General features: G+C 38.5%; 1 protein-coding gene across 3 annotated transcripts; it reads left to right on the forward strand.

Moving 5' to 3' along the window:
• Positions 1–749: 749 nt before the first annotated feature.
• On the forward strand, positions 750–25,688 carry PUM3 (pumilio RNA binding family member 3). Of its 3 annotated transcripts, none has more exons than XM_085042010.1 (18): positions 750–851; positions 1,399–1,505; positions 3,350–3,532; positions 5,336–5,471; positions 6,236–6,311; positions 7,018–7,111; positions 7,323–7,389; positions 7,922–8,096; positions 9,750–9,853; positions 10,342–10,420; positions 12,092–12,190; positions 13,248–13,301; positions 14,805–14,885; positions 16,691–16,833; positions 17,594–17,816; positions 18,747–18,834; positions 20,742–20,832; positions 25,437–25,688. In XM_085042010.1, exons 2-18 carry the CDS (start codon positions 1,409–1,411, stop codon positions 25,564–25,566), a joined length of 1,920 nt encoding a protein of 639 aa, XP_084898136.1. In that variant the 5' UTR covers positions 750–851; positions 1,399–1,408; the 3' UTR covers positions 25,567–25,688. The 3 variants fall into 3 exon arrangements, with proteins under 3 accessions (XP_084898136.1, XP_084898135.1, XP_084898134.1); XM_085042009.1 differs by having other exon boundaries at positions 766–851; positions 3,356–3,532; XM_085042008.1 differs by lacking the exon at positions 750–851 and having other exon boundaries at positions 1,290–1,505; positions 3,356–3,532.
• Positions 25,689–26,047: the final 359 nt, after the last annotated feature.

The following is a 26,047-nucleotide window of genomic DNA, read 5'->3' on the forward strand; positions in this document are numbered from 1 at the left end:
AGGAGACTGAAGGGAGACCTCATTGCACTCTACAACTTCCTCACGAGGGGAAGGGAAGGGGCAGACATTGATCTCTTCTCTGTGGTGACCAGTGGCAGTAGCCAAGAGAATGGCCTGGAGTTGTGTCAGGGGAGGGTTAGGCTGGGTATTAGAAAAAGGTTCTTCACCCAGAGGGTGGTTGGGCACTGGAAGAAGCTCCCCAGGGAAGTTGTCACAGCACCAGCTTGGCAGAGTTCAAGAGGCATTTGGACAATGCTCTCAGGCACATGGTGTGATCCTTGGGGGTATCCTGTGCAGGGCCCGGAGCTGGACTTGACGATCCTTTTGGGTGCTTTCCAACTCAGTACATTCTGTGATTCTGGGAACAGGCCCAGCTCCCTCAGCCTTCCTGCCTATGAGATGCTCCAGTCCCTTGGTCACCTCTCTTGCCCTCCCCCGGACCTGCCTCTGGAGCTCCCATGTCTCTCTTGTCCTTAGGAGCCCACACTGGATCCAGCACTTCAGGTGAGGCCTCAGGATCAGAGGGACAGGATCACCTCCTTCTACCTGCTGGGAATAGTCTTCCTAATGCCCCCCAGCACACCACTGCCCACAAGGGCACATTCCTGGCTCAGAGAAGCTCGCTGCCCGCCCGGCCTGTGTCGGCAGAGCGCTCTGCGGTGCCGCGGCGGGTGCTCCGGCCTGCTCCCGCCCTCACAGCCGGCAAGCGCCGCAGCCTGCCGGGGAGCGGCGCCCCGGCGCGCTCTACGGCACGGCAGCGCGGCACTGTCGCGCGGCAGCGGCGCGGCCGCCAATGGGGAGCGGCGCTGGGCGCAGGGAGCCGTCAGGCGCGGGCGGGCCGCACGTGTGCGGTGAGAGCGGCGCGGCGGAGCGGGGGGACAGGGGGGACAGGGGAGACAGGGGAGACAGGGGGACAGGGGGACAGGGGGAGACAGGGGGATAGGGGGACAGGGGAGACAGGGGGACAGGGGGACAGGGGGATAGGGGGACAGGGTGACACAGGGGGACATGGGGACAGCGGTACAGGGGGCACAGGGGGACAGGGGAGACAGGGAGACAGGGGAGACAGGGGGACAGGGGGACAGGGGACAGGGGGACAGGGGGGACAGGGAGACAGGGGGACAGGGGGGACAGGGGGGACAGGGGGACAGGGGGGACAGGGGGACAGGGGGGGACAGGGGGAACCGAGGGGACCCTGCGGAGTGCGGGGGCCGTGGGGAGCGCGGGCTGGCCTGGCCGGGCCGGGCCGAGCCTCCCTGCCTGTGCGCGGCGCCTGGTACCCCACCGTGCGCTGGGAGGTTTAACTTCGCCGTGGGTGTTAACCAGGAGGCCCAGGCTGTCTTTTCCTCAGAGGGAGCCGCGGCGGTCCAGTAATGCTGTCTCTTGCTCTGTTTGCAGTGTTGCCGCGATGGAAAACAAGGGTAAAAGAAAGTTCGTGGGGAAGAGTGGAAAAGGACCTCGTGGGAAAGTGCCGCCCGGGAAAAGGAAGTTTAAAAAAGATAATGGTAAGAAGGTGAAGAGTCGCCAATAGGAGCCCTGGCTGAATAGTTATGGTTGTGTAGTGGCATGCTTGGAGTTCTTTTTTTTCTCCCTTGGTAAATTGGTGTCTTGAAACAACTAGTTTGGCAGATGAGAAACGAGAAGTGTGTGTTACCTCTGCGGACTTTGGTAAGATTTTGGTAGTCTTCTCTCCTGCAAGATTCTCACAGAGGTGCTGATGAATTAAGGACTGGATGAGCAGTTGGTGAGGTAGATTGAAAACTGGCTGAAGGGCTGAGTCCAGAGACTGGGATACTCTTTGGAGGCCACTGAATAGCAGTGGAGCCCAGCAGCCAGTACAAGATCCAGTTCCATTCAACAGCTTCATGGACAACCTGGATGGTGGAGCAAAGTGCAGCATCTTCAGATTTACAGGTGACACAGAAGTGCAAGGAGTGGCAGATGCACCAGAGGGTTGTGCTGCCCTCCAGGGAAATGTCAGCAGGTGGGACAAATGGGCTGGCAGAAGCCTGGTGAAGTTCATCAGGGAGCAAAGGGCCAAGTGCTGCAGCTTGAGGAGAGCAGCCCCATGCACTCAAGCATGCTGGGGAGAGCCCAGGGGCTCCTGGTGAGTAGAGCTGACCATGAGCCAGCAATGTACTTGGGTGGCTAATTGGATCCTAGGCCACATTTGGAGCAGTGCTGCCAGCAGATTAAGGTCTGTGATCCTTTCCCTCTCTTCAGCCCTTGTGAGGCTTCACCTGAAGTGCTGTGTCCCAGCATGGCTCCACAGTGCAATAGAGATATGGACATACTGCAGAAATCTCATGAAGGGCTGCACAGATGGTGAAGGGACCAGAGCATCTCTTCTAGTAGGAAAGGCTGAGACATCTGGGACAGTTCAGCCTGGAGAAGACAAGGCTGAGAGGGATTTTCTCAATGTGTACAGGTATCCGAAGGGAGAGTTCAAAGACAGAGCCAGGCTCTTTCCAGGTGTGCACAGTGACAGGACCAGAAAATGGTGGGCACGAACTAAAATGTAGGAGGTTCCCTCTCAACATCAGGAGAGACTTCTTGTCTCTGAGGGTGACTCTGCATGGGCACAGGTTGCCCAGGGAGATGGTGAAGTTTCCCACATTGGAGATAGTCAGAAGCCACCCAGATATGGTACTGGGCAACCAGCTTTGAGTGGCCCTGTGTGAGCAGGAGGGTTGGACTAGATGACTTCAAGAGGTGCCTTCCAACCACAGTCATTCTATGACTCTGTCTTGCATTCAAAATTGTTCTGACTGTGTGAGCCACTACCTTACTGAAATCCATTGAACAGGTTGCATTGCAAGCCTTTCAGCTCTATTTGATTCACCTAAAATATTCTCAGTTAAGAATTTGAAGTTGTTAACCTTTTGATTCTAGACTTTGCTTTCCCAGTTCAGGAAAAAATTATTTGAGAAGTGAAGCTAGGTGGGAACCTGCTGTGAGTTAGGACTGAGAACATGCCTTTCACTCTTTGCTGTCTTAGAACAGATGATGTTGAAACAGCTCTGATCATAAACTATGAAAAGATGATTCAGGGATTGCTGACTTTGGTATCAGGAGTGGTAAAATTCTTAATATAGAATAATAATTTTTATGTCTGAGCTGTTACACTGCTGCCCAAAAAATGAGGCCTGGGCAAAACTTCCCTAGAGAAAACTAACACTCCCAGTGATTGCAGTGAAAACACTGGCTTTGAGAAGCACATAAGAGTTATTGGTAAATATAGAATTGTTATTACAAAATAGTTTAATTCTTGTTAAAGTATTTTTTTTTTAATTTTGAAGCCATGAGAGCTTTATGATAGCATTCTAATTTCTTTTGTGTTGGTTCATAGATTCAGGTCCACCAAAGAAAGTCTTTAACAAAGGAGATGAAGAGGGAAAGCCTAAATCTGTTTCCAAGAAATTTGTTAAAGGACAGTTAAGACCTGGAAAAGCTACTGTCAAACAATTCAAGAATAAACAGCAACCAGAAAAGTTTGCAAAGAAGAGAAAACTCCAGGATGGTGAAGATGGAGGTGAGCAAGTTTTTAAGCCTGGATATCCATGGAAACCAGGTTTTGGGAAACACATCTAGATCTTCCTCTTTGCCCCTGCTTTCCAAACTGGCTGAATAACTCCAGGTTTACTTCCTGTTTAATCTTTGCTGTGGGAAAAATTACTTTGCTTGACTAAGGTTGAGGCTGAAGTAATGAGAATCAGCAGTTTGGAATTTTCTTGGAAATAGAAAGACACAGCAAATTTAAAAATTGTCATGGCATTCTAAAGCTCTGTTTATTTTAATGGCAGTGTTAAGTGGTTAGCTAGAAACTGGCAATTTTAACATATGATTTGAAAATATAGAGCTTCTCATAGTCTGTTTTGGAAATACAATTGACCGTTCTAAAAGTACTTGTTATAAACTTGGAAATAGAAATTCATGAAACAAAGTTGATTATCCTTCACATTATTTAATTTCTGTGGTCCAGATTATCTGGTCATAGCCTTTAATTTAAAAAAAACCCCAAGCATCATTGGTGTTAAAACGGGTTTTACATTTTGCAGCTTTTTTCCCCCTGTTGTTTATACAGAAAGCCTGAATAGTTGTCTGGTTTTGTCACGTTTAAATGGATTGTTCAAATCAATTTCTATTGCATGATATCTTCATCTTGTTACTTCCTCTGCTGTAAAGCAAAGTTATGTGGGGACAGTTAATCAGTATTGTAAAACGAGAAGTGAAATCTTAAGTGGGGGGTTCTGAAGTTCTGCAGAAAAATGTAATGTGTTTGAAAAACAGTAGATGATCCTGAGTGTTTTATTATTGCTGTTCTTGCATGTTTGCAGAATGGCTTCACATGAAATATGCACTGAATGTCTGGAAATCTAATAACAACAGAATATTCTTACCAGGCTTATTTAAAAAAAGGGAAACCCACAGCAAACCTTTAAATGTTGTTTATAAGAGTAAATGAAAGCCTCTATGTATTGCATTGCTCTCAAAACATGACAAATTTTGCTTGTCACTGTTGCTTTAGGAGGGTGATATAAAAAAATCAATATTATGCTTTGTAAAAGGAAAGCATGGGTTTTTGAATGGGTAAGACAGTTAAGTGCATGCTGCTAAATATCAATGAGCAGTGCTTTAAGCTCTAAAAATTTAAGGCTGTGTCTTTAATGCTCCCTTTAGAAGTATAGTTAGCATGACTTGCTTCTGTGAGGCCATGTAATACCAGATAATGTCAAGGTATGAATAACACTAAAATGTAAAACTTGACGTTTTTCCATAATTTGTGGCACTTCTATACTGTTATTTCACCCAAGTTTGTTGTGTGGCACTGTACAGTGGTTGTATAGTAAAATCCCATGCTTAAGGAATTTGACTGAGTGAAAAGATTAGGTGTGTAAAAAGGCTTTAATTTTTCCCCCTTTTTTTGTTTTTTGAGTTTTCAGGTATTTTTTTCTGAGTTAAGGCTCTCCTTTTGAAAGAGGGTAAAGGTATGCATGAGTAAAGGGTGAACTAAATAGAATTATTTGGGCAATCATAGGCTGCTAAGTACATCTTCAGTCAGTTTTCAAGCTATTATGAGATTTGTGATGCATCCTTTGACAGCTTTAATGGAAGTTAATTGTTTGCCTTCTTCCAATAGTCTAGAAGTGGTGATTGCTAGCTTAGCATACTTACTCAATATTTATGGTTTCATGTTAGCTTGCTGGGTAACTGCCGGCAAAAGTCCTAAGTTGTTAGGAATTCAAGTCATAGAGCTGCCACACTTCATCCTGATCAAGAATTCTATTGCTTCTCTTTTATTGACTATAGAAAATGTATTTATTTTTGTCCTAAGGGTCAGATTCTAAGAAGCCAAAATGGAGTGACTTCAAAAAGAAAAGGAAAGAGTTAAAGCAAACAAGACAAATCAATGATAAAAGCAATTATGACATAATTGTAAAATCAAAACAAATATGGGAAAGTGTGAGAAGGTAATGATTTTCTTTTCTCAGTTGAACTTTAGTCATAAATTGACGGAATACTGTCATTCTCCTCTTGTAATTATATAAAACTGTATTTCCAAACTGAATCTCTTTGGGTGAACAGTAACATTGCATGCAATTTTGTAGGCAGTTCAAACAGAATATGGTGACCCATGATCCTAGGAATGTCTGGATTAAGCTTGTATTTTAGGCTAAAATGTTGATGTTATGAATGTTTAAGGAGTTGTCTTACTTTTTTTTTTTTTTAAACCCTGAAGTACAGAACACGTACTAATTCACCCTGATCCTGTCATGGGATTACTTTATGAGTTTTTTGTGGAGGTTCATCATCTCTCTCTAAAAGTGTAATTCTAGAACTGGTGCCCTATGTCAGCAAGAAAAGTTAAACTTGCTTGTTCTAAGTGTTTGTGCTTTGCAAATTTGGCTGTAAGATGCTTGCAGATCTTTGGACCTGTAAGCAAAGTGACTGCAAATTTCAGTTTTTGTTACAAATAATATTGTTACTCAAAAAAAGAATAAGGTTAAAATGTGGAATTCTGGTTTGATTCTGTTCCAGGAACTGAAACAGCTTAATTTCATCTGTGTACAGGCTTAATGAGCAACAGTGTCCATTTGGATTGGCAGAGAAGCCAACCTGGTTTTATTTTGTACTGTCTTCCTTCTTAATTTATAGATGTGAGTGAATCATACTACAAAAAAGCTGCTTTCTCAATTAAAATTGTTTTACTGGTTTGGTTTTTTTTTGCTTTCAGGAAGAAATGCGATAAGGAGAAACGAGAAAAGCTGATGCATGAGCTACAGAAGCTTCTTCATGGGAAGATTAAAAATGTAAGAAAAACTAATGGTATAGTGCACAAAATCTTTAAAGAACGGTGAAACTGTGAGTAAAAAGCATAAAAACAGGGCTGAAAGACTGCATTTGGCACCTGTATTTTAGGACAGTAGTCCTAGGGTGCTTTGTCTGTCAGTTGGCTATTTTAAAAGGCTGTCTGATTTGTCAGGCAGCTTTAGTCCAGTGAAAATTGTTGTTAGCTGGGGTTCAGGAGCTCAGAGGTTTGATTAATTACAATCATTGCTTTGTAGTTTTCTAGGGAAGTTAGTGTCCTAATGGTTAACTATAATAAACAGTCTTTCTGCTTTATTCTTGAAATGTATAAATTTGCAGTGAAGAAAATTTTGAAATTTTAGTATTCCATGCTGAAGTGGAACATATCACACTCACTCTGAAATTACAAAGAACAGGGAAACAAAAGAGATACCATTTAATGGTTTTATTTCAGTATGAAAAACCTTAGTTCATGTCCTGAATTGTCAGCACCTGCAAGTATTGTCTGTGTTTTCTGTGATAGAGTACCTGTAAAGGGGTAAAAACTCTTAAGTCTTGGTTTGTTGTAAACAGGTAACTGCTTTTCTGATTTTATAATTGGCATTACATGTGGCATGAAACTATACCAGAGAGCACACACATTAAAATAATTATGGTGCATAATGCCTTTTGAATGGCCTAGAGTAATGAAATATCTGTGTCCCTTAGCTGGCGTTTGCACATGATTCAACTCGAGTGATCCAGTGCTTTATTCAGTATGGCAATGAGAAGCAAAGGCAAGAGACATTTGAAGAATTGAAAGGTACTTCCATTTTACCTATATGCATCTGTATTGTGGTTAGGATGCATTTGAACAAACCATACTGCTTTCTCTTGAATATTTTTACTTTTTTTGTCTGAACTGATGCATCATTTCTAGTGAACTCTTCAAACTTACTAAAATAATGACATGATGTTTTGTAGAGTTAATGTAGTAAAAAATAAACCAGCTGAATGCTTTTCCCTTCTTCTAGACAGCCTAGTGGAGTTGAGCAAGTCAAAATATTCCAGAAATATTGTGAAGAAGTTTCTTATGTATGGGTGAGTATGAAGTGAATTTGCTTATCAGTGTTGTGTTGTTTGATTTCCAGTGTGAATGCTGCTTCTTAATCTGTAGTGGATCAATCATGAATAAAAACTGTGTGTCTCTGGAAACATCTGTATAATACAGTTAAGACAGGGGAGTACTAACAGTATTCTTCCTTTTGCAAGAAGTAAAGCTAAGGAAAACATGACAAAAAAAAGTCAAATGTATGCTCAGAGTTGATATCTGCTGTATAATAAGAAACTGACTTTTAAAAATTTCCTTTGCTAAGTCTTTCAGGATGGCATCCTTAATTCTTAGAATTTATTTGCTCTTTTCTTTCCCTTGAAATGCCTTATAATTTCTCCGTATTCCTGCCTTTCTTTACATATTTTCCTAAGTGCCATAAGGCTGATCCAGATGCATAAATTTTGTGGTTTCTATGATAAAACTTGTTACTTAAATGTATTTCTAAAAATAATACTATCAATATGAGAGCTTATCTCTAAAAGTTTTAACTCTTGCTGGTTTTATTTCCCTGTAAAACAGGACAAAAGCACAAGTTGCAGAGATAATAAAAAGTTTTAAAGGCCATGTGAAAAAAATGCTCCGTCATGCTGAAGCATCTGCTGTAGTGGAATATGCATATAATGACAAAGCCATTCTGGAGCAGAGGAATATGCTGACAGAAGAGCTATATGGGAACACATTCCAGGTTTACAAGGTGGTGTTTCAGTACTTTGTTTAAGGTAGTTTAGCCCCTAAGGTGTTTAGTAATGCTTCACTAATACAGTAATGTCTTAGTAATACCTTAGTAATGTCTTACCTACTATTTATTTTGATTTCATTTCTTTCTGTCAGCTGTCCAAAGTTAGGCTAGTGTAGCCTGTTTGAATGCAATGATTACTTGCACCTTTCTAGTCTAGGTGAAATTGGTTTTTTTCAGTTTGAGCTATGTAAAAGATACTGTGTTTATGTCTGAGCTGGTTCTGCTCATCAAAGACAACTTGTTATTATATTGTTCCCGTTGTCACAGTATCATAGAGCCTAGGCTGAAACTGTGCTTGCTGAGGTAGGATTAGGTGTAATTCTCCATTAATACTGTTGACGACTCTTACATCTCATGAGAACTGAGTGTGGGCAGAATGAGCTTGTATCCACATACAGGGTTCCATTTAGGCTTAATTTTTCTCTTTGTTTTCTTTTCCCATGGATACTGTAGGACTTGAGTCCAAACTCCATTGAAGCCATTTATATGTAAATCCTCAGCAGACATTTGGATCCTTTTAAAAAAGTAGAACCTCCATTCTTTTGAATTCTGATTTTTCGTCTTGCTGCCTTGGAATGTTGGTATCTATTAGAGTCAGGAATTTTTCTGCGATGTGTAATACTGTTTTATACAATTACTAATGTGACTTCAGTGACTTTTTCACCTGTTGTGCAACACAGCATACTTTTACCCAAGATTTCTGTTAAAATTCTCTTGAGAAATTAACAGCTCATTTCTGAGCCTGCATTTTCTTAACAGGTTATTTTAAGTTTTAGTTAGGCATTTCGCAGCACTGAGTAATTGAGAGGCATGTTTGCTGGGATTGTGAGCTGTAATTTGTAGTGAGAGTCAAACAGCCCATGAAATCAGGTGTGGTGTTAGTTTCCATCATTCTGGTATTTTTGGCATAAGTGCTTTAAGTAGCCATACATCGTGCCAAACTAAGACTCAGCACAAAGTATGTTTATAACAAATTGCAATGTAGTCTTTAAAAAGTGGCTGGGGTGGTTTAAAAAAATTTCTAATTTTAACTGTCTAGTCAGACTGTTCTTCTAACAGCAAATTATTTTACAAGAGTTACCAGTGTAATTCTCTGATTAAGATACCAGGAAGTACTTCTCTGTCTAAGGTATATATGGTATATATGCCTCTTCTGTGCTGTTCTTGAACAGCAATTTCCTGGACCTTTGTTAACTCCTCAGTTCATTGACTTGTTGTGCTGCCCTCTGACGTATGCATAAAGAAGGATTTGTGCTTAGATCAGGAGCACTTTAACACAATGCTGATTTTGTGTATTTTGGCTTGTATCTGACAGTGTCATGAAGAGCTGATATAATTGACAAAAAGCAGCTCTGACCATAGAAATGTTTTTTGTTTGCTAATGAGGGATATATGATCTGTAGAAACTGAATTTACAGCTTCTGCCACACTCAAGAAAGGTAGCTTTTTATTTTTAAAATTGTAAAAATTGTTAGTTTTGCAGAAAATTAATTTTGGTTTTGATATTATTAATGAAATTTGATTGAAAAAGTTCTAAGCAGGATAATATTCTGTTAACTTTTGATACCTACTCATAAAATTAAACCTCTGATTGTGCATTCATTTTAGACACCAGCTGCCCCAACGCTGGATAAAGTGCTGGAAGCTCAACCTGAAAAGACTGAGGCCATCTTAGATGAAATGAAGCAGATTCTTACACCAATGGCGCAAAAGTAAGGACAAAAACTAGTTGATGGTGTGACAATCTAGCACAAACCAGTTTGTTTCTGATGTATAAACAAGTTCATACAATGGTGATAATGATGCTCTTTTAAGCTGTATCATTGCTGTGCTGAATAGTCTATGGTTTTGTCCCAGGTGTCATAATGAGTATCTTAATTTTGAACTCTACTTCTATGAATTAAAATGTCCTATCTCCCAGTCAGACAATTGGTAGAAATGTTGCACTGTGGTGTGTTTCCATAATGCGTTATTAGATACTCTTCTCCAGTGGTCTTTATGAGAAAACAGGTTCTATAATCTGTAAGTTTTGGTAAAATCTTCCACACACTGTGAATTTTAAACATCTAATCCTGAATGAGTGGGTTTTTTGCATACCATGCTGCCTGACTTTTTAAAATAAAAATGAGGTATTGCTAGTTTATGTTAAAATGATTGTTTGTGGGGAACCTGTTGCTTATTTTCATCTGTCTAAATACAGAGAGGCGGTGATAAAGCACTCACTGGTACATAAAGTATTTTTGGACTTTTTCACTTATGCTCTTCCGAAACAAAGATCTGTAAGTATGCTTATTTTGGTTTTTCTCTTCTTTTGCCTTTCAGTGGAATGTTTTTTTTTTTCTTCTTGTGAAAATTTTGTAAGTTAACTAGATAAAAAATACACATCTTTTACTGATAGAGTTTTACACATCTGGTGATTCTAGATAGATGATAGAAGAGTAGCATTGTGTGGAGATTTACAGTCACAATGAACTTTCACACTAGTGCTTGTGATACCTGAATTAAAAAAAAATCTAATGAGATGACTTTGAGGTTTCTTCTCTTCCTTAGAATGATTCTCCTTAGTAGCTGGGGAATAAAATGAGGGTCATTTCTTACAGTAGTTAGCTTTCTAGTGTGTAGTTTTTTAACAGCTTGTAGTGATTGTCCAAAATATCTTGACTGAAATACGAGATTGGCCCTTCTGTCAGCAGCCAAAACTTTGTCTGCCATGTATTAAATTCCAGTTTTAAGATTATGTCAGACATTCTTGTATTTAGGCCTAAATCTGTCTGTGTGATGTGACATGGTTTAAGCTGGTATCATGTTTGACTTCACCTGTCTTCAAGCTGTGTCCATTAGCCTTGCCCTGGTTCTGCAGCTCAGAACTACCTCACTTTGAGTCAGGCAGAGCCATCTAAACTTGCTGCTCTTACCTGTTTCTGCCAGACTGGACTCCTGAATACTTCTTTGTTACTGTTAATGAACCCAAAGCTAGGGATAAGGATGTGTACTATTTGTGGCTTATTCTGAGTCCAGATCTTGCCTAATTGAACATTCCTGTGCGTGGTTTCATGTAATGCTATGTCTGAGAATGCTTTTGGATTTTCAAGCTTGTGTGACTCGGGAAAAAGGCCGTATCTCCTTGCTTGGCTTTCTGTGCAGATGTGGTAGTATATGGACATTCTCTTTGGGGTTTGGAAACCCCTTCTGCAGATCTGTTCCTGCCTGTGCTTATAGCTAGTGACACCAATTGTGTTGTGACGAGCACTTTCTAAATAATTGGTGAAATGCTTGGAGCCTTTGGTTAGAGAGCGAGAAGAACTAGGGACAGAAGAGGGATAGGTGGGAGCTGCACATCAAGGAAATCTGTTGGTAGTAACAGAAGTATCTAGTAACCCAAGATGAGGTTGTTTGATTTGGTTTGTGTTTTTTCTTTGGCTGATAGTATTATTTGTCAGATGGCTTCAGAATACTTCATTCCTTTGATATAAAGACAGCTTTTGGCTAAAACTTGTAATATCTGATTTATAACATAACCTGGTGCTTAAGACTTTTTAGTTCTTCTTACTTTCTGGCTAGTATTCTGGATGTACATATGAATATGCATCACCTTCAAAGATTTCTTCCTAAATAATGGTTGTCTTTGTCTCTAATTTCTTCTCAGTTCTGAGTACCCTTTCTTGAATTTTCTGTAATAGGGCAGCTGACAAGCATCAATACAGTTGTGATTTCATGGCATGATTATGATGAACAGTGTAGCTTTAAAGAGAGAAAGCTCGTGTCATTTACAGTCTCCTCTTGAGGCAGTTTTTCATAGCTCAAGGAAATGAGCATGGTTCTGTAGAGCCAATGGTGCAATATAGTATTGTGGACAGACAAAAAATCCTTTCAGGTGCTCACTAGCCTGCCTTGAGATTTCTCAAGCCTTTTCTTTTACCTTTTCTGCTCTGTCACCTTTTCTTCCCCAGGAAATGATAGAAGCTATCAGAGAGGCTGTCATCTACCTGGCACACACTCATGATGGAGCCCGAGTGGCCATGCACTGTTTGTGGCATGGCACTCCCAAGGTAATGTTTGGTTTCCCTCTATGTAGTCCTCTGTGTCTGCCCACGTAGGTCCTTCTGCTTGCGCACGTTTTCATGCAGTTAACAATTAGAGGGCAAGGTTAAAAACCGGCCTCTCTTTATCTATTGGCAAACTTGAGCAGTAGTTTTTTGTAAATCAAATGCTTTCATTAGAACTCTTATAGTGGAAGCATCTCCTTTTATTTTTAGCGGAGAGATTTTGGCAGTGACACATAGAGCTTTTCCATTGTAAGGTTATTGGCATTTCATGTGTCCCATGGATTTCTTAATACAAGTGAAACTGGCAGCAGGGAGAGGACGGTAAAGAAGTAATAATGTGAAACCATGTTTGGCTTTGGAATGACAAGACTTACAGCATTTTATAGGAAGTGTGTTTTAGTTTCATCTGCTCATACAGTGTCCAGCAATACTTCAGGTGTAATGTGTGTCATCACCTCTTGGAAATACTGTAATGCCTCCTATGTTTTTCTGTATTAAAAAATTTAAAAAATAACATTAAAATAGTCTAGTTGTTAAAAAATGCAGAAAAAAATAAATTCCTGGGATCTAAAGAAGACTGAGCAGTGATACCAAGGGCCAAAAGTACAGGGAGGGAACTTTCTGACAAAATATTCTTGCTAGTAGTAGGGGTTTAAAACAAGCTGGAGTTTCAGGTCCTGTTGAGTATGTTTCTTTCCAAATGAAGAGATGAAATGCATTCTTCTTTAATTAATGGACAAAATATGAGTGAACAAATGTGGTTGTTTGGGTTTTTTTGTTTGTTGTGGTTTTTTCCAAGTTTTTTTGATATCTCCCATTGGTGGTCTGGACTTGTATATATACCACAGGATCTCTCTGTAATTGAGTCACAATTCAGGTTTAACTTTCCACGCTGGTTCTAGGTGTAGACTAACAGAATAAGTGTGAGTCTTTGGTAGACAGCCTTTGCTTTAGTAAGCAAACTGGAGGTTATCTTTTTGTATGGTGTAAATAGCAATTTAGTTACTCAGAATCACTGGTATTCTAGTTTCATTTGAGTTTCCTCTTTTCTTTGGGATAGGACAGAAAAGTCATTGTGAAAACTATGAAGACGTATATTGAAAAAATAGCAACGGTGAGTGTTCATTAACCATTTGTTTCATCATCTCTGAAACAAGTGATTTGATAGAGGGTAATTTGAATGTTTTTTGGTACTGGAAAAAACTTCATGATCTTAATAAAACTAGTCTTAAAACAGGAGTGGTGTATTGGATAATAGAAAATAATTGTACTATATTGAATACTTAAGTGAAGCAAGCAGTTCATTATTATCCCTTGGTTTTCTTTCTACTTTTTCTTTTGTTGATCCCAGCTTTATATTGCATCTTCATATTGCTCATTGGTTAGTTCTCCTTGGTTGAGAGTAAAACAGCCTGTAAAAAGAAGAAGAAAAATCAAGAATTGTTGGAGATGTCATTGGAAAGGCTCTTTGAACAGGCATATTTCTTGGGAGATGCCCAATATTTTTTTCAAGTCAGGAAGCTTCAAAATAAATTAATGCTGGAATGACATACAGTGGAAGAAGTATGTTTTATTTTTTAATGAATGTGTGTTTGGAATCTGCAGCACCAGCAGAGTAACAGTTGCAACCACATTTCATGGAGGCGGGCAAAACTGCAGCTGAAAAGAAGAGCTTTTTAAACTTCCCTTCCTTGATTGTGTTTTTTTTATTTGCTAGCAGTTATTGTGGTCTCAATCAGTGGCCTGTGATTTTTGATCATATCCTGGGTATGCATCCCCTATATATATATATATGTATAAATTACATCCTTTATTACTGTAATTGCATACATTATAAAACCTACACAGAAATAGAAAACTTGAAAGGGTGAGATAAAAATAACTACAGGTTGTTTTTATTTATTTATTAATGGTGCCAAAAATATTTTCTTTCTGCACTACAATGGATTGTCTTGTGCAGTCCACTTTGAGGACCACTGGTCTAGGTTATGTTTCTCTCCATAATCTTCTAGTATCAGAATAAATTAATTGTTCCATTTTATAAATAGTATATATTATATGGAAATGTTAGACAGTAGGTAAATAATAGCTTACACAGCACTGGAGCACTGAAGGTCTGGCTTCACTTTGATGTAGAGTCTCACTGACATACAAGTGAATTTGGTTGTGTCCTTTGAGTGTGCTGGAGACTTGATCTCCTACAGCACAGTAGAGACTGCATGGCTCATTGCAGAGACATAATCTCCAAAAACATTGTATGTGACTTGGTTCAGTTTTAAGCAAATCTCAATAAAGTCTGTATGTAATGTTCCTGTAGGGAAAATACTATGATTCCAAATGTTGATTATACCTAGGAATAGGTTAATAGCTTGATTGTGATAAAACAGTATATCTACTTGAAATGGAAGATCTAGCTTTGTTTTAAAAACTTATTTATCTTAACAAGCCTTGCTTTTAGAAAGAACCTAAATGTTGGACTTCTCTCATTCTGTGATAGTAGTCAGAATTTGCTTGTGCTTCATGTTGCGTTATGTTTGAGATAAACCCTCAGAAATACTGATTCTAAGTCAGTTATAAAACTTGACTGCATGCGGTTTCTGATGTCTCACCTTTGCAGGGTGAGTTTTCTCATCTGGTCTTGCTGGCAGCATTTGATTGTATTGATGACACCAAACTTGTGAAGCAGTTAATTATATCAGTAAGTAATTTAATTTTTCCTAAAATAGTGTATTAAATCATTTCAGTGTGTTTGTCAGTGTATAGGAGGATGAAAGTGTGAATCCATCTGCTTTTTTAGACTATTTCAATACTTTCCATCTTTTCTGTATTTATATATCATGATTAATTTTTTTCTTTTCATAGCAGACCATAGCACTTTCATATGTTGTTTTAATTATTTATTTGAATAAGTTTTTCAGCTAGGTTCAGTGCTTGCTGATATTTTCCCTTTTAGTACATGTTCATTCTGGATAATGCGTAACTGGAGTCTCTTTAAAGTTGATGTCTTTTATCACAGAAGTTTGAGCTCTACTAGTATTTTAAAATATTAAATTGGTGGAAAACTTTAGAATGACAATGCTACCTTATGGATTTTACAAGCAAAAATATTTGAATCTTTTAAGCAGAGAAATTAACATTGTTATACATGTTGTAATCTGCTTGCAGTAGTACTCATGCTATAGCTTTTAAGGGCTGACTGGTTAGGGAAGTGGCAGGGAGATAAAGATGGGGCAAATACTCTACATGTGGAGGAGGAATATGAGGAGGAATAATAGGAACAATTCTTCCCTTGAGCAACTTCCTATTGGGGGAATTGGGATTTTGTACCCAAGTGTGGAGATTTGGCCTGTAGACTGTGCCTCTCTAGTGGGTGTGCAGTGATGAGAGCATCTTGGTGTTTAGGTGCTTTCATTCCTCAAGTATCTCAGCTGTGATTGCAGCTGGGTTTTATTTGCTGAGCGCAGTCTGGAATGTAGCAACCTCTGGGAAAGGTCTAAGGAAATAACTTCTGACATACCAGACCTGTCTTAGTATGAGATAGTTGACCTCTTCCTGTACTATCTTACAAGCACTCTACTGTCTGAAGAGTTTATTGGTTCAGGTACTATGTCTTTAGCTGAGCTTCCAAGGTGTCATGTGCAGAATCATCTGAGATCAGGAATTAATCCATCACCAAATATAATGGAATGATTACTGTTTAGTCATCCCACCATGTCAGTCTGGACAGAAGAGTAAAGGAGAACAAGAAGTGGCCTTCACACATACACAATTGGCCCATCAGGGTTTATGTGACGTCAAGAGCAAGGAAAGGATGACAGGAAAAGGAAAAAAAAAATATCAAAACCTATCAGCTCCTCAGATAGTGAATGATACCTAGTTTCAGATAATGAGGTGGAGGCATCTAAAATCAAGCGTTGAAGCATTCTCTTTACAAGAAACCAATATTTAAAATTATCCCAAGAGCAGTTAGATTTCCAAAGTACCTTATACAGATGATCATTCTGTCTATAATAAAATTTAGCTTTCGGAAGGTAAAACACCTAGTAAAACTCAAGGGGGAGAAAAAGCAAGGAGGTCTTTGTTGTTGTTTTGGGGGGAGCTTTTTTTTGAAGTATTGCAAAATTCATCATTTATGTGGATTGGCAGTATGGCTGAGAATTAGTAGGTAAAGGAACGTTTTAAGCTCTTTATATGCTCTCAAGGAAGTCCTTCTCATCATCTCTCATGTCCACGGCGTCTTAGTCCTGGACCAAAGTTTGTGTGTGGTGCTGTGAAACTGTGTATGTGATTGGAGCTGTACATAGAGTGCTTGGCATGCTTAAGTATTCAGGCAGATTTTAGCACAAAATCCCTCTCTTTCTTGAGGACTCCAAAAGGATGGGTACATTACCAATGAGAGATAGCATGTCTGTATCATTTAGAGCTTCTCACAGTCCTAATACTGACAGTGAACAAGAGCTGCTATTTCATTAATGTTTTGCTGTGGTTCGTTTACTCTCACAGGAAATAAAGGCTTCTTTGCCCGATATAATAAACAATAAATATGGAAAGAAGGTCTTATTGTACTTGCTAAGTCCCAGAGATCCTGCACATTTTGTTCCAGAAATCATCACACTTCTGCAACAGGGAGATGGAAATGCCTATAGGTAACTCAGATGGACATTAAATTGTTTTCCCTAAAGAATTCATGCAACTTTCTGTCATGATTTAATTTCAGCTTTTCTTCATAATAAATCTGAGTAGTGTAAATATATTTAAAAAATGCATAAGCATTATGAGATATGTTAATCTGTCCTGATTTTTTTCATGTTTTTTTTGGTTAAATTTCATATATGAGGATTGGTAACCAGCAATGTACTGGAGATCAACAGTTTACCCCTTTTGTGAAGGGCAAATATTGTGACACGTTCTGTGTGTAAGCTCACGTATCAAATTCAGTGAAGAAGAAAATTTGTAATATGCATTACTGGTGCTTTGGGTAGCATAAAAGTATATCACAAAATCTAGCAATAAAAAGTGGATATTGCTAATCTGATTTCATTCCTGGTATTGACCTTGATGCTTATCAGCTTTTGAAGAATGGGCAGTTTTAGATTACTAGTAAGCTATAGAAATACATCTCCATAACTGAGCTAACAAAATGAAAAAAAATGGTAAGTATCACTAACAAGGAGAAACTCTATGAGGTTTAGAGGCAGTCAGTTTTAAACACTTTATCATTCCATGTATTCTTACATTCTGTGTCCAACGTGTTTAATCATACATTAAACAGAGGGAACAATAACACCCATATTTTAATCTTGCACTAATTTATGTCTCACATGGCACATACGATGTGAAATTTCTTGTTACTTGATGTGCATACAGTGCAAATCTTCTGCAGTAATGTGCTGTCTCTTTCACCAGTAAGAAGAATACTGATCTCCGTCGCCATGAACTCCTGGAAGCCATTTCCTCACCTTTGCTAGAATATTTGCAAGAACATACCCAAGAAGTAGTGATAGACAAAGCTACCTTTGTCTTGGTTGCTGATATTTTAAGAACAGCTCTTGGTGATATCCAGCCTGCACTAGATGCAATTGCCAATTTAGCAGCAGAAGAGCTGGTTCCAGGTGGCCGTGATGGACAGGTAATGTACGGAAGACAATGTGCTGAGATCTTGCAGATCTTATATATATATATTACTAAGATGAGGTCTGGTCTTGTATTCCTTTATGTAAGAGATCAGCATACTGCCCTGATAGTACTCGTACATTAGATGTGATCCTGTTTTCTGATTTCAAGATTTCATAGTTTATTATTAGTGTATCTGGAGGGATGGTGGCTTGAGCCAGCATTTCATATGAGTTTTGGGGCAAGGTGCTTAATGATCTTGAATCGTCAGAACTGCTTTAAACACTTAGTGGGAAGGTAGCTGTTACACAGTTTCTCTTTCAATGTTATCAGTGTGCAATCAAGCACTTAGCAAAGTTTTATAGGTCATTTGACTGTTTACACTGAGAGGGATGGGATCTCTTAGCTTTCAGGTGTGCATATCTCCGTGCAAGGAAGGATCTTAGATAAGAGCTATATTTAAGATAGACATCCTCCAGATTTCCATACTTGTGGTTTATAACCGCTGTCTTTCCTCTTCTTTGATACACATTTTACAAAATTTTACCTGAATTACTTGTGTTTTCTCTGACTTTCTGGTGAATTTTCACTTGTGGAAATGTGAAAGATCCAGAAGCTTTGGCAGAGGCGGCCAGACCAGGAAATTTTGCTTACTAAGAACAAAGTCCAGCGGATGAAATGTTGATTGATATATTTTATATTAATGAAAGTTAAATGTTACACAGAAGATGGTGAAAATTAAACTGGTGAATTTGAATGAGTAGCCAGAAACTTAAATCAAACTTGTTGATATTTGCATAGGTTATGACTTGGTGAATCAGTGTGATGTGGTGTCTGATGGCAGAGTGAATAAATCAAGCAGAAGTATTTATGGCCAGACATGCAACTACATCTTGAAACAACATCACTAAATAATTTTGTTTTGGTTTGTCTATTCCCTTTAAAGCTTCACATTGCAGAACATCCGGCAGGCCATCTGGTTTTGAAGTGGTTAATAGAGCAAGATGAAAAAATGAGAGAGAGTGGAAAACAAGGTATGTTGGAAATACACCTTTATTTGATCAGGTTGAATTCAGAGTAATTGGCTATCTGACGTCAAATAAGATTGTTGCATTTATTTCTTTGAATATACTAGTATATGGAAAATTTAACATTATTGTTTCTATCTTTTTGCTGTTCTGACATGCTATACAAACTGCATGCCAAGGGTATGTTTGCTTTTTTTGCAGTGCAAGGAGTGGTTGGGTTTTTTTCTCAGGGCTTTAATGTGTATTTGGGACAGAGTTCATTTCTGTGCTCAAAATGTCTTGATAGCTTTGCTAAATTACGTAGTAGTTTAAGGATAATAATAGAAACAGTAAAGTCTTTCTTACAGGAACCCCTGTTTCATTAATGCTTGTAAGCCAAGCTGTAATCTTTACTGTGTTCATTAATGCTGTTGAGCTAATGCTTTGTAACTGTTATTACAATAATTTGTGCACAAAAATAGGGCATCTTTGCTAGTTTATGTTCCATAAGGCAGATATTGGGCACAGATGTTCTCATCTTAATTTAGCTTTTAAACTTAGGTTATTACATAACTGTAAAATCTTTTGTTTGTATCACCCTATCCTAATAGTGATTACTTTTTCTCATACAAAAAGCTCAAAAATTAAAGCAGGTTGGTTGCAAAGTGTAATCTGAGGCAACTTCTCTGTGTGTAGTGGGTTTTATTCTATGTAGAATATTCAGATCTTGTTTAACTTTCTATTTCTTTTCTTGCTACATTCAGCCAGCATTTCCTTTAAAAATGTTAGTTGTGCTTTATTAAGTGTTTCTGAAAGTAGGCTGTGTTCTGGCTTCTCAAGTAGATGATTGAAAATGTACAAAGGAAAAGTTATATGAGTGTCTTTCAGAGACTTGCCTGTCTGAAATAGTGATAGTAGTTTGGATTTATTTCTGTAAATTGTACAATTTCCAGTTCAATCACATGCTGTTCACTTTGATTTCCTCCAAAAAGTACCATTCAGAATTGTTGCTCTGAGTTTATTTAATTGGCATTAAGAGCCAATTGTTATCACATGGGGAACAAGTTGTATACAATCTGACCTGTCTTCAGGTGGAATTAAGATCTAAAGTGACAGTGAAAAATAGCTTTGGTGTTTGTTTGGAGGCTGGAGTTTGTTGGGGTTGCCTGGGGTTTTTTTGCATTGTTTACTGGTAAGTTCGCTCAGCATGCAAATTTTAAGAACATGCAAGTTCTTACAACTTTACAAGTTTACTTGTAATTCAGTTCTTTAAATTCCGCTGGGGCCTTGAAGTCAGCCTAAGTTCTCTGTTTTGCATATGTCATTAGTGTAATGAATCTGAAGTCAACTTAGGCTTTCAAAGCCACTGAAGAAATAGAGCCCTGGAGCATCAGTACAGTTGAAAAGGACAATATTTTTGTATCAGTAAAGGATTAGCTCTGAAACTTTAAGTAACTTCGGTTCAAATTCTTTTTCTTCAGTTGTAGTCAGATGTTTAAAAATGTAAAATTTTTCAACAGAGGTGTGTACTTACTTAGTATATTACATACAATGATCTTTTCAACCAGAATGATTCTGTGATTCTTGCCAAGTTCTATCTTTAGACTGGATGCCTTCTCTAAGATACTAATAGCCTTCCATACCATTTTTTGAAAAACAAACAATTTTTCATACTTTGTACTAGTAAACTGTCACACAGTGCTGCTGTTGTCTAACAAATTCCAAGCAGTACTTGGAAGTTGAATATCTATAAAGGTCTGCATTGCATTGAACAGTGCAATGTTCCTCCTCTTTTGAGGGAGCAAACTTTGTGAATACTTGAGGACCAAAAACTATTTGATAAAATTGCAACTTCAGAGAACTTTACTCAGGCTTTTTGTAGAAACAAATTGTCTCATTATTTTCTTCCCCTGCTTCTTTCTCATATTTTACAGTTTGCTTTGGAAGAACACTGGTGGAACGTGTTGGTATTGAGAATCTGAAGACCTGGGCAGAAGTAAATCGAGGTGCCATTATTCTTTGTTGGTATGTAAGGCATGTGGCTGCTTCTTACAGCCATGATTACATTGTTAATTTCTTGGTTACAATAAGGAAACATCAGTTGAAATTTCTGCCAACAAAATTCAATGTGTGCTATCTTTAGTGCAGCTGGCGAGTCTCCAATGAAACAGGAAAATGGAAAAATTCAAACCAGAGTTTTCACAGATTGTTCCTTGAGCTCCATCTTTTCTAGTGTTAGGAAGCCGCTCAATATCACAAAATCTGAATATTAAAAACAAGATTATTTTTAAAATTATGCCTACCTTGTTTTGTTTTACAAGCACAGAACCTTCAAAAGCAGTCCACAAATAGCTACATTAAAATAATTAACTCTAAAATACCTGGGACTGGTGGCAGCACACAAAAATGTGGAAGTTGTTTTGTTTTGTTTGTTTTGGTAAATTACCGCTTTGTGTTGATGCCTGAATTGCAAAGCCTGACAAATTCTCATACTGAAGTAGAGAAGTTTTTGGTAGAGACCACATGTAAGAATAGACTTTGCAAAGGCCTGTAATGAGCTGACTTACTCATGACTTTGAAGCAGTGGACCATGCACCTAGTGAGATCAAAAACACTCCACAGGAATCAGATTATTGTTAACATTTTGTTTTATCAAATGTGAACTACTGTGTTAATCATCGCTGCTTTTGCTTTGTAGCTACCTGTCAGTACCAGGTCATAGAAACCCAAGGTTTTGTCCTATCACCCGAAGTATCTGGTCTTTGTTCTGGAGCTTCTGTGTCAGCCTTTCCCTGCTTGCACTTGATAAAAACTTCCACTGAACCAAAATCAGCAAACAATTCAAACAGGCAACATCCTTTTGAAAAGTAAATCCCCTGATCTCTTTTTTCTGCTCCACTTTTCTCTCTCCTAAAGTTACTTTAGACTCCTTGCTGTTTGCTTTCCGTCTCTGGTCTTTACCAGTTTAGGGTAGGGCTGCTTTGATGTTCATGCTCTTTTGCAAGGTGAATCAAAAGCCATTTTCACTTGTGTTAGTTAATCTGAGTTTAATTCTGAATTTGTTTAGTCATTATCATTCAGATCACTAGTAAGAAGAGTTGGTAGTAGAAGAGAGTTGCAATCCAGATACAAAACCAGGTCACACAACATCTTACTAGTCAAGTGTATCTGGCTGTTAAGATTGTTCAGCTGCCAAAATGATAATGCTCTTTCTTTCCCTCTTGTAACAGGCGTTTAGAATTCAACAGATGCATCTAATGCCTTTAAGTTATCTGATCTGTGCACAGATGTACAGTGAAGTTTTGTTAGAAAGTCTTTATTCACTGACGCTGTATTAATGCTTGGTCGTTCTTCCTTTAAGTCAAAGCGGAACAGATTCATTTAACGTGTGGTTTAGCTGATGTGTGTAATAAGTTGTTGAGACTGTCCAAATAAAGTTGCAAAGTAAATTAATAGATTTTCCCCCCATATTTAACACTTTAATAACTGTTACTGTGATTACTGTGACAAGAGTCTTTTAATAGATGTTGAAGTTGTAGAAATAAAACAGGAAATTAGTAATTGCTTATTAGAAGAAACTAGCACAGTAGTGGTGTATTTTGTGGAAAAGTCTCTGAGAAATGGCAGTCTTTCTCCTTCTCTGCTATTACTTATGTCGCTACAAGGTGGGGCCTTGACAAGTGTCCTTTGTTACCAAGCAGGGGATCATACCTTGCAGACTGCCAGTATTTTCACACATACCGAAAATTACCTAACAGGAAAGAGAGAAAAAGGTATATTTTAGGAGTCTTTGTTTGTTTGATGGAATTCTGTTGGTAGATTTTTGGTTTATTTCTCTTAAATCTAAATCCTTTGGAGAGTAAACTTCTCCTGATGATTTTTTTGGCATGATGTCCTTTTGTCTAGGCAGCTGAGAGCACACAATCATAACCATCTCCTTTTGGTCCATTTCTTCTGACACCTGCTTCCCTCACTTACATATAGTAATTAATTGTATTTTTGTGTAACTGCATGCACTGAAGTAAAGAGATTAACTAAAACATACAGCTCTAAATGATTAATTTAGTCTGGTATAAAGTAATTGCAGGGGGATTTTTACATAAAATAATTGTTGAGTTTTTAAAAACCTTCTTGTTTAAAAAACCCAGATACTTCTTTTGTCGTAGAGTTTCAGATCCCTCAGAGAGAGGTAATTTTCAGATAATGCCAGATCCTCCTAAAGCCATGATTGATTTTTGTTTTGTTGTTGGCTTTTGGATGCCATCTGTCACATATGTGCAGATCTGAAAATCAGAATTACTCAGTGAGTCTGTTTGAAGATTTTTGGCTATTTAGTCATTTAAGCTTATTTGTCAGTTTTAAGCAATCACTGTATGTGCTTGGCTTCTCAGTAACCTGGTATCCTCTGGACCTTCTCCTTTCCTTCCCCTATGTGCTTTTAATTTGATTTTTATAAAAATACCTGGGGCCTGGTTCTGATGTAGTACTATTTTGAAGAGCCCTAAGGTAATGAGAGGAGCCTCTGCAAATTCACAGTCCAGACTAGTGTATTAAGCGTTGTAAGTACTTGAATGTCATAGATGCTGGTCTATTTAAGTTCCTATATATGACCTCTCCTGTATATTTTTTTAATTTGTAAATGATGTGTTACATCAGGGTTGAAAATGGGTAAGAACATAGTTCATCAAATTTGTTACTGACTTCCTTTATTTCTGTATTCTGTGGAAGTTACATGTTATATCCACAGAAAGTGTAGGTATTGGCTTTCTAGACCTTATGAGAAGTTACGGAATAATAATTTAAAAATACCCCACTATGTTCACTATGTTGGTCTTTTGGCTGTGTTATCAAATGTGCAGGTGTTCCATATTAAGAGTGGTGTCTTGACATACCTGTGGTTGCTATGAGTTTGAAAGCAGCTTTACATGTATAGGTATTACCAGTTGACATTCATTTTTAGAAATACGTAAAATGCAGTATAAAATACATAAAAGCAAAGTGGCTTGCTCCTTTGTGTTCTCCTTGTCTCTGGTGATGAATGAAACATACATAACTCTCCATGTTAATTGCCAGTGTGCTCAGTACATCCTTTGTCAGGATTCTTGACTTTCTTGGTTTTATCAGGGGTACACGACTCATAGAAGAGATGAAAAAGTATCACCCTTAGCTGTGTTGAATTCAGTTTTAAAGAAGACCTCTTGATTAAATGGTGCTGTTACAGGTAAAAGTGTAACACAGTTCGCTGCTAAATGTTGTTAGTCATAGTCATGGAAATAAATCTGGGAACTGAGTAGCTGAAAGTAGTGGCGTTGCCACATGGGCATCCAGTACTTTTCTGCCTATGGTGTTGCCATCCAGCACAGGAGTTGGAGTCCTAAAGGAACCAAAATTTAAATCTCATTTTAAGCTACATTAATTCCTTTGTGTCTTAGTTCAGTTTGCCATGTCCAATCCTTGTTTAAAAAGTAGGTAAGAAACAAACTTTTAGGTAGATGCAGATTTGGGAGCTGTTTGGAAGAATCCTGGAGATTGTAAGGACTTGCAGTATTGTGCAGCCTGCTTCACATCAGCACATGGGTGTTAAAATTTGATTCCAGTCTTAGTTTATTTGTGTGTCAAACTTGTAATTCTGACCTGGTTTCCACACCATGGCTGTAGAAGACAATTTTTTAAACAGTTTTGACTCATCATTTTGAAGTAGCAAATGAGGTCTGCCATTAACTCTACAGATCTTGTATTTCAATTCAAGAACATTTAACTGAAGAAAGGGAGAAGGACAGTCACTACTAAGCTGATAGTATTTTACAGCTTATGATGAATTTCTTTGTTTCTGAGGAAGAGAATTTAATCTGGGAAATCTGGTTTGTTTCCCAAAAGTAGTATCTAAAAGAAGAACAGAACTGGTAAGGCTCCATAGTCCTGCACTATATGGAACATGCAAGTATAATGGTGAAGGTACTTGATGTATATTAGATGTACTTCACTGCATTCACTTTAAGGACCCCCTGTGACAAGAGAGGTATCTGCAGCTGGAGTGAGTTCAATGAAGGGTGACCTGAAGGAGAGGCTGTGGGGCCCAGGCTGTTTCAGCTGGGATAAGGGGTAGCTTGTGGGCTTTCAGCAAGCATCCCTGGCTCTAGTGGAATGAATGAAGGAGAGCTGGTCCCTTCACAGCAGTGCATGCATGAGTAGAGAGCAAGAGGCAGTGGCACAAGCTGAAACACAAGAGGCAGAAGCTCGAAGTAAGGAGAAGCCTTTTGCCCGTGATGGTGCAGCAGTGGGACTGGACCCAGGGAATGTGGATTGTCTTCAGCCTGGCATGTTTCAAGCCCAGACTGGGTGAAAGAAACCCTGAACAGCTGGGTCTGACCCAGTGTTTGAACATGCTCTGAATGGAGATCAGCAGTTCCCTGCAGATTGATTTATTCTCTGTTGGTTGTGTTCTGACTTGGTTTTTCATACCTTCTGGAGTGTTTTATGTCTTTTTGATAATAGGAGTATGTGGTAGCAACTAGCTTGAACTATATTCTTCCTAAATAGTTACTGTTTCCCTATATGGACAGCTCCTTTTTCTTTGATATGCATGCTGACCTTTGGCATCCTTCATTTTTTTTTCCTGTGTCTTGCAGCCTTCTCCGGAGCACTGATGAAAAGGTGGCAAGCACAGTCAAAAAAGGACTGAAAAAGCTCATCCCAAAGCTGAAGCAGAATAAAAATGTAAAAGGAATGGAAGCATTACTGGAGAAATTGACTTCCTAGTGTAAATGAACCTAAAATTATTATTTACATCAATGCAATCAACTGAGATTTGATAAGATTTTGCACCATGGTTGTTTTAAGAAACAGTGTATGCATTTGTATATTAAATAATTTCTAAAACATCTTGTCATTGTACTCATTCTGTTCTATGCAGTAGAAAATTCTTCTCAGAGATGGAAATCTCAAGATTTAAGAGCTAGTGGAAAGTTCTGAACACATAATTAAGGAGTTCAATCCTTCCTGATAACTTCCACAAAAATGTTTTAAGTCTTGTTAAAATTTACATACATGTTGTCATAGTTACCATAGAAATACAGGCATCTGTTGTGGACATACTGCATATGGGAAAATATATTTGTCTTAATCCCCTTCCCTCCTGGTTCCCACAAAAAAACCAAAACAAAACAGGAAGACTACTCAAGTCCCTTTCTTACCCTGTGGTGGAGGCTATCATCTCTAGGAACTAACAAGAATAGAATGA

The sequence above is a fragment of the Lichenostomus cassidix genome, chromosome Z (genome assembly GCF_008360975.1).
Source record: "Lichenostomus cassidix isolate B80296 chromosome Z, HeHo_3.0, whole genome shotgun sequence".
In the NCBI taxonomy this organism is placed as follows: domain Eukaryota; kingdom Metazoa; phylum Chordata; class Aves; order Passeriformes; family Meliphagidae; genus Lichenostomus; species Lichenostomus cassidix.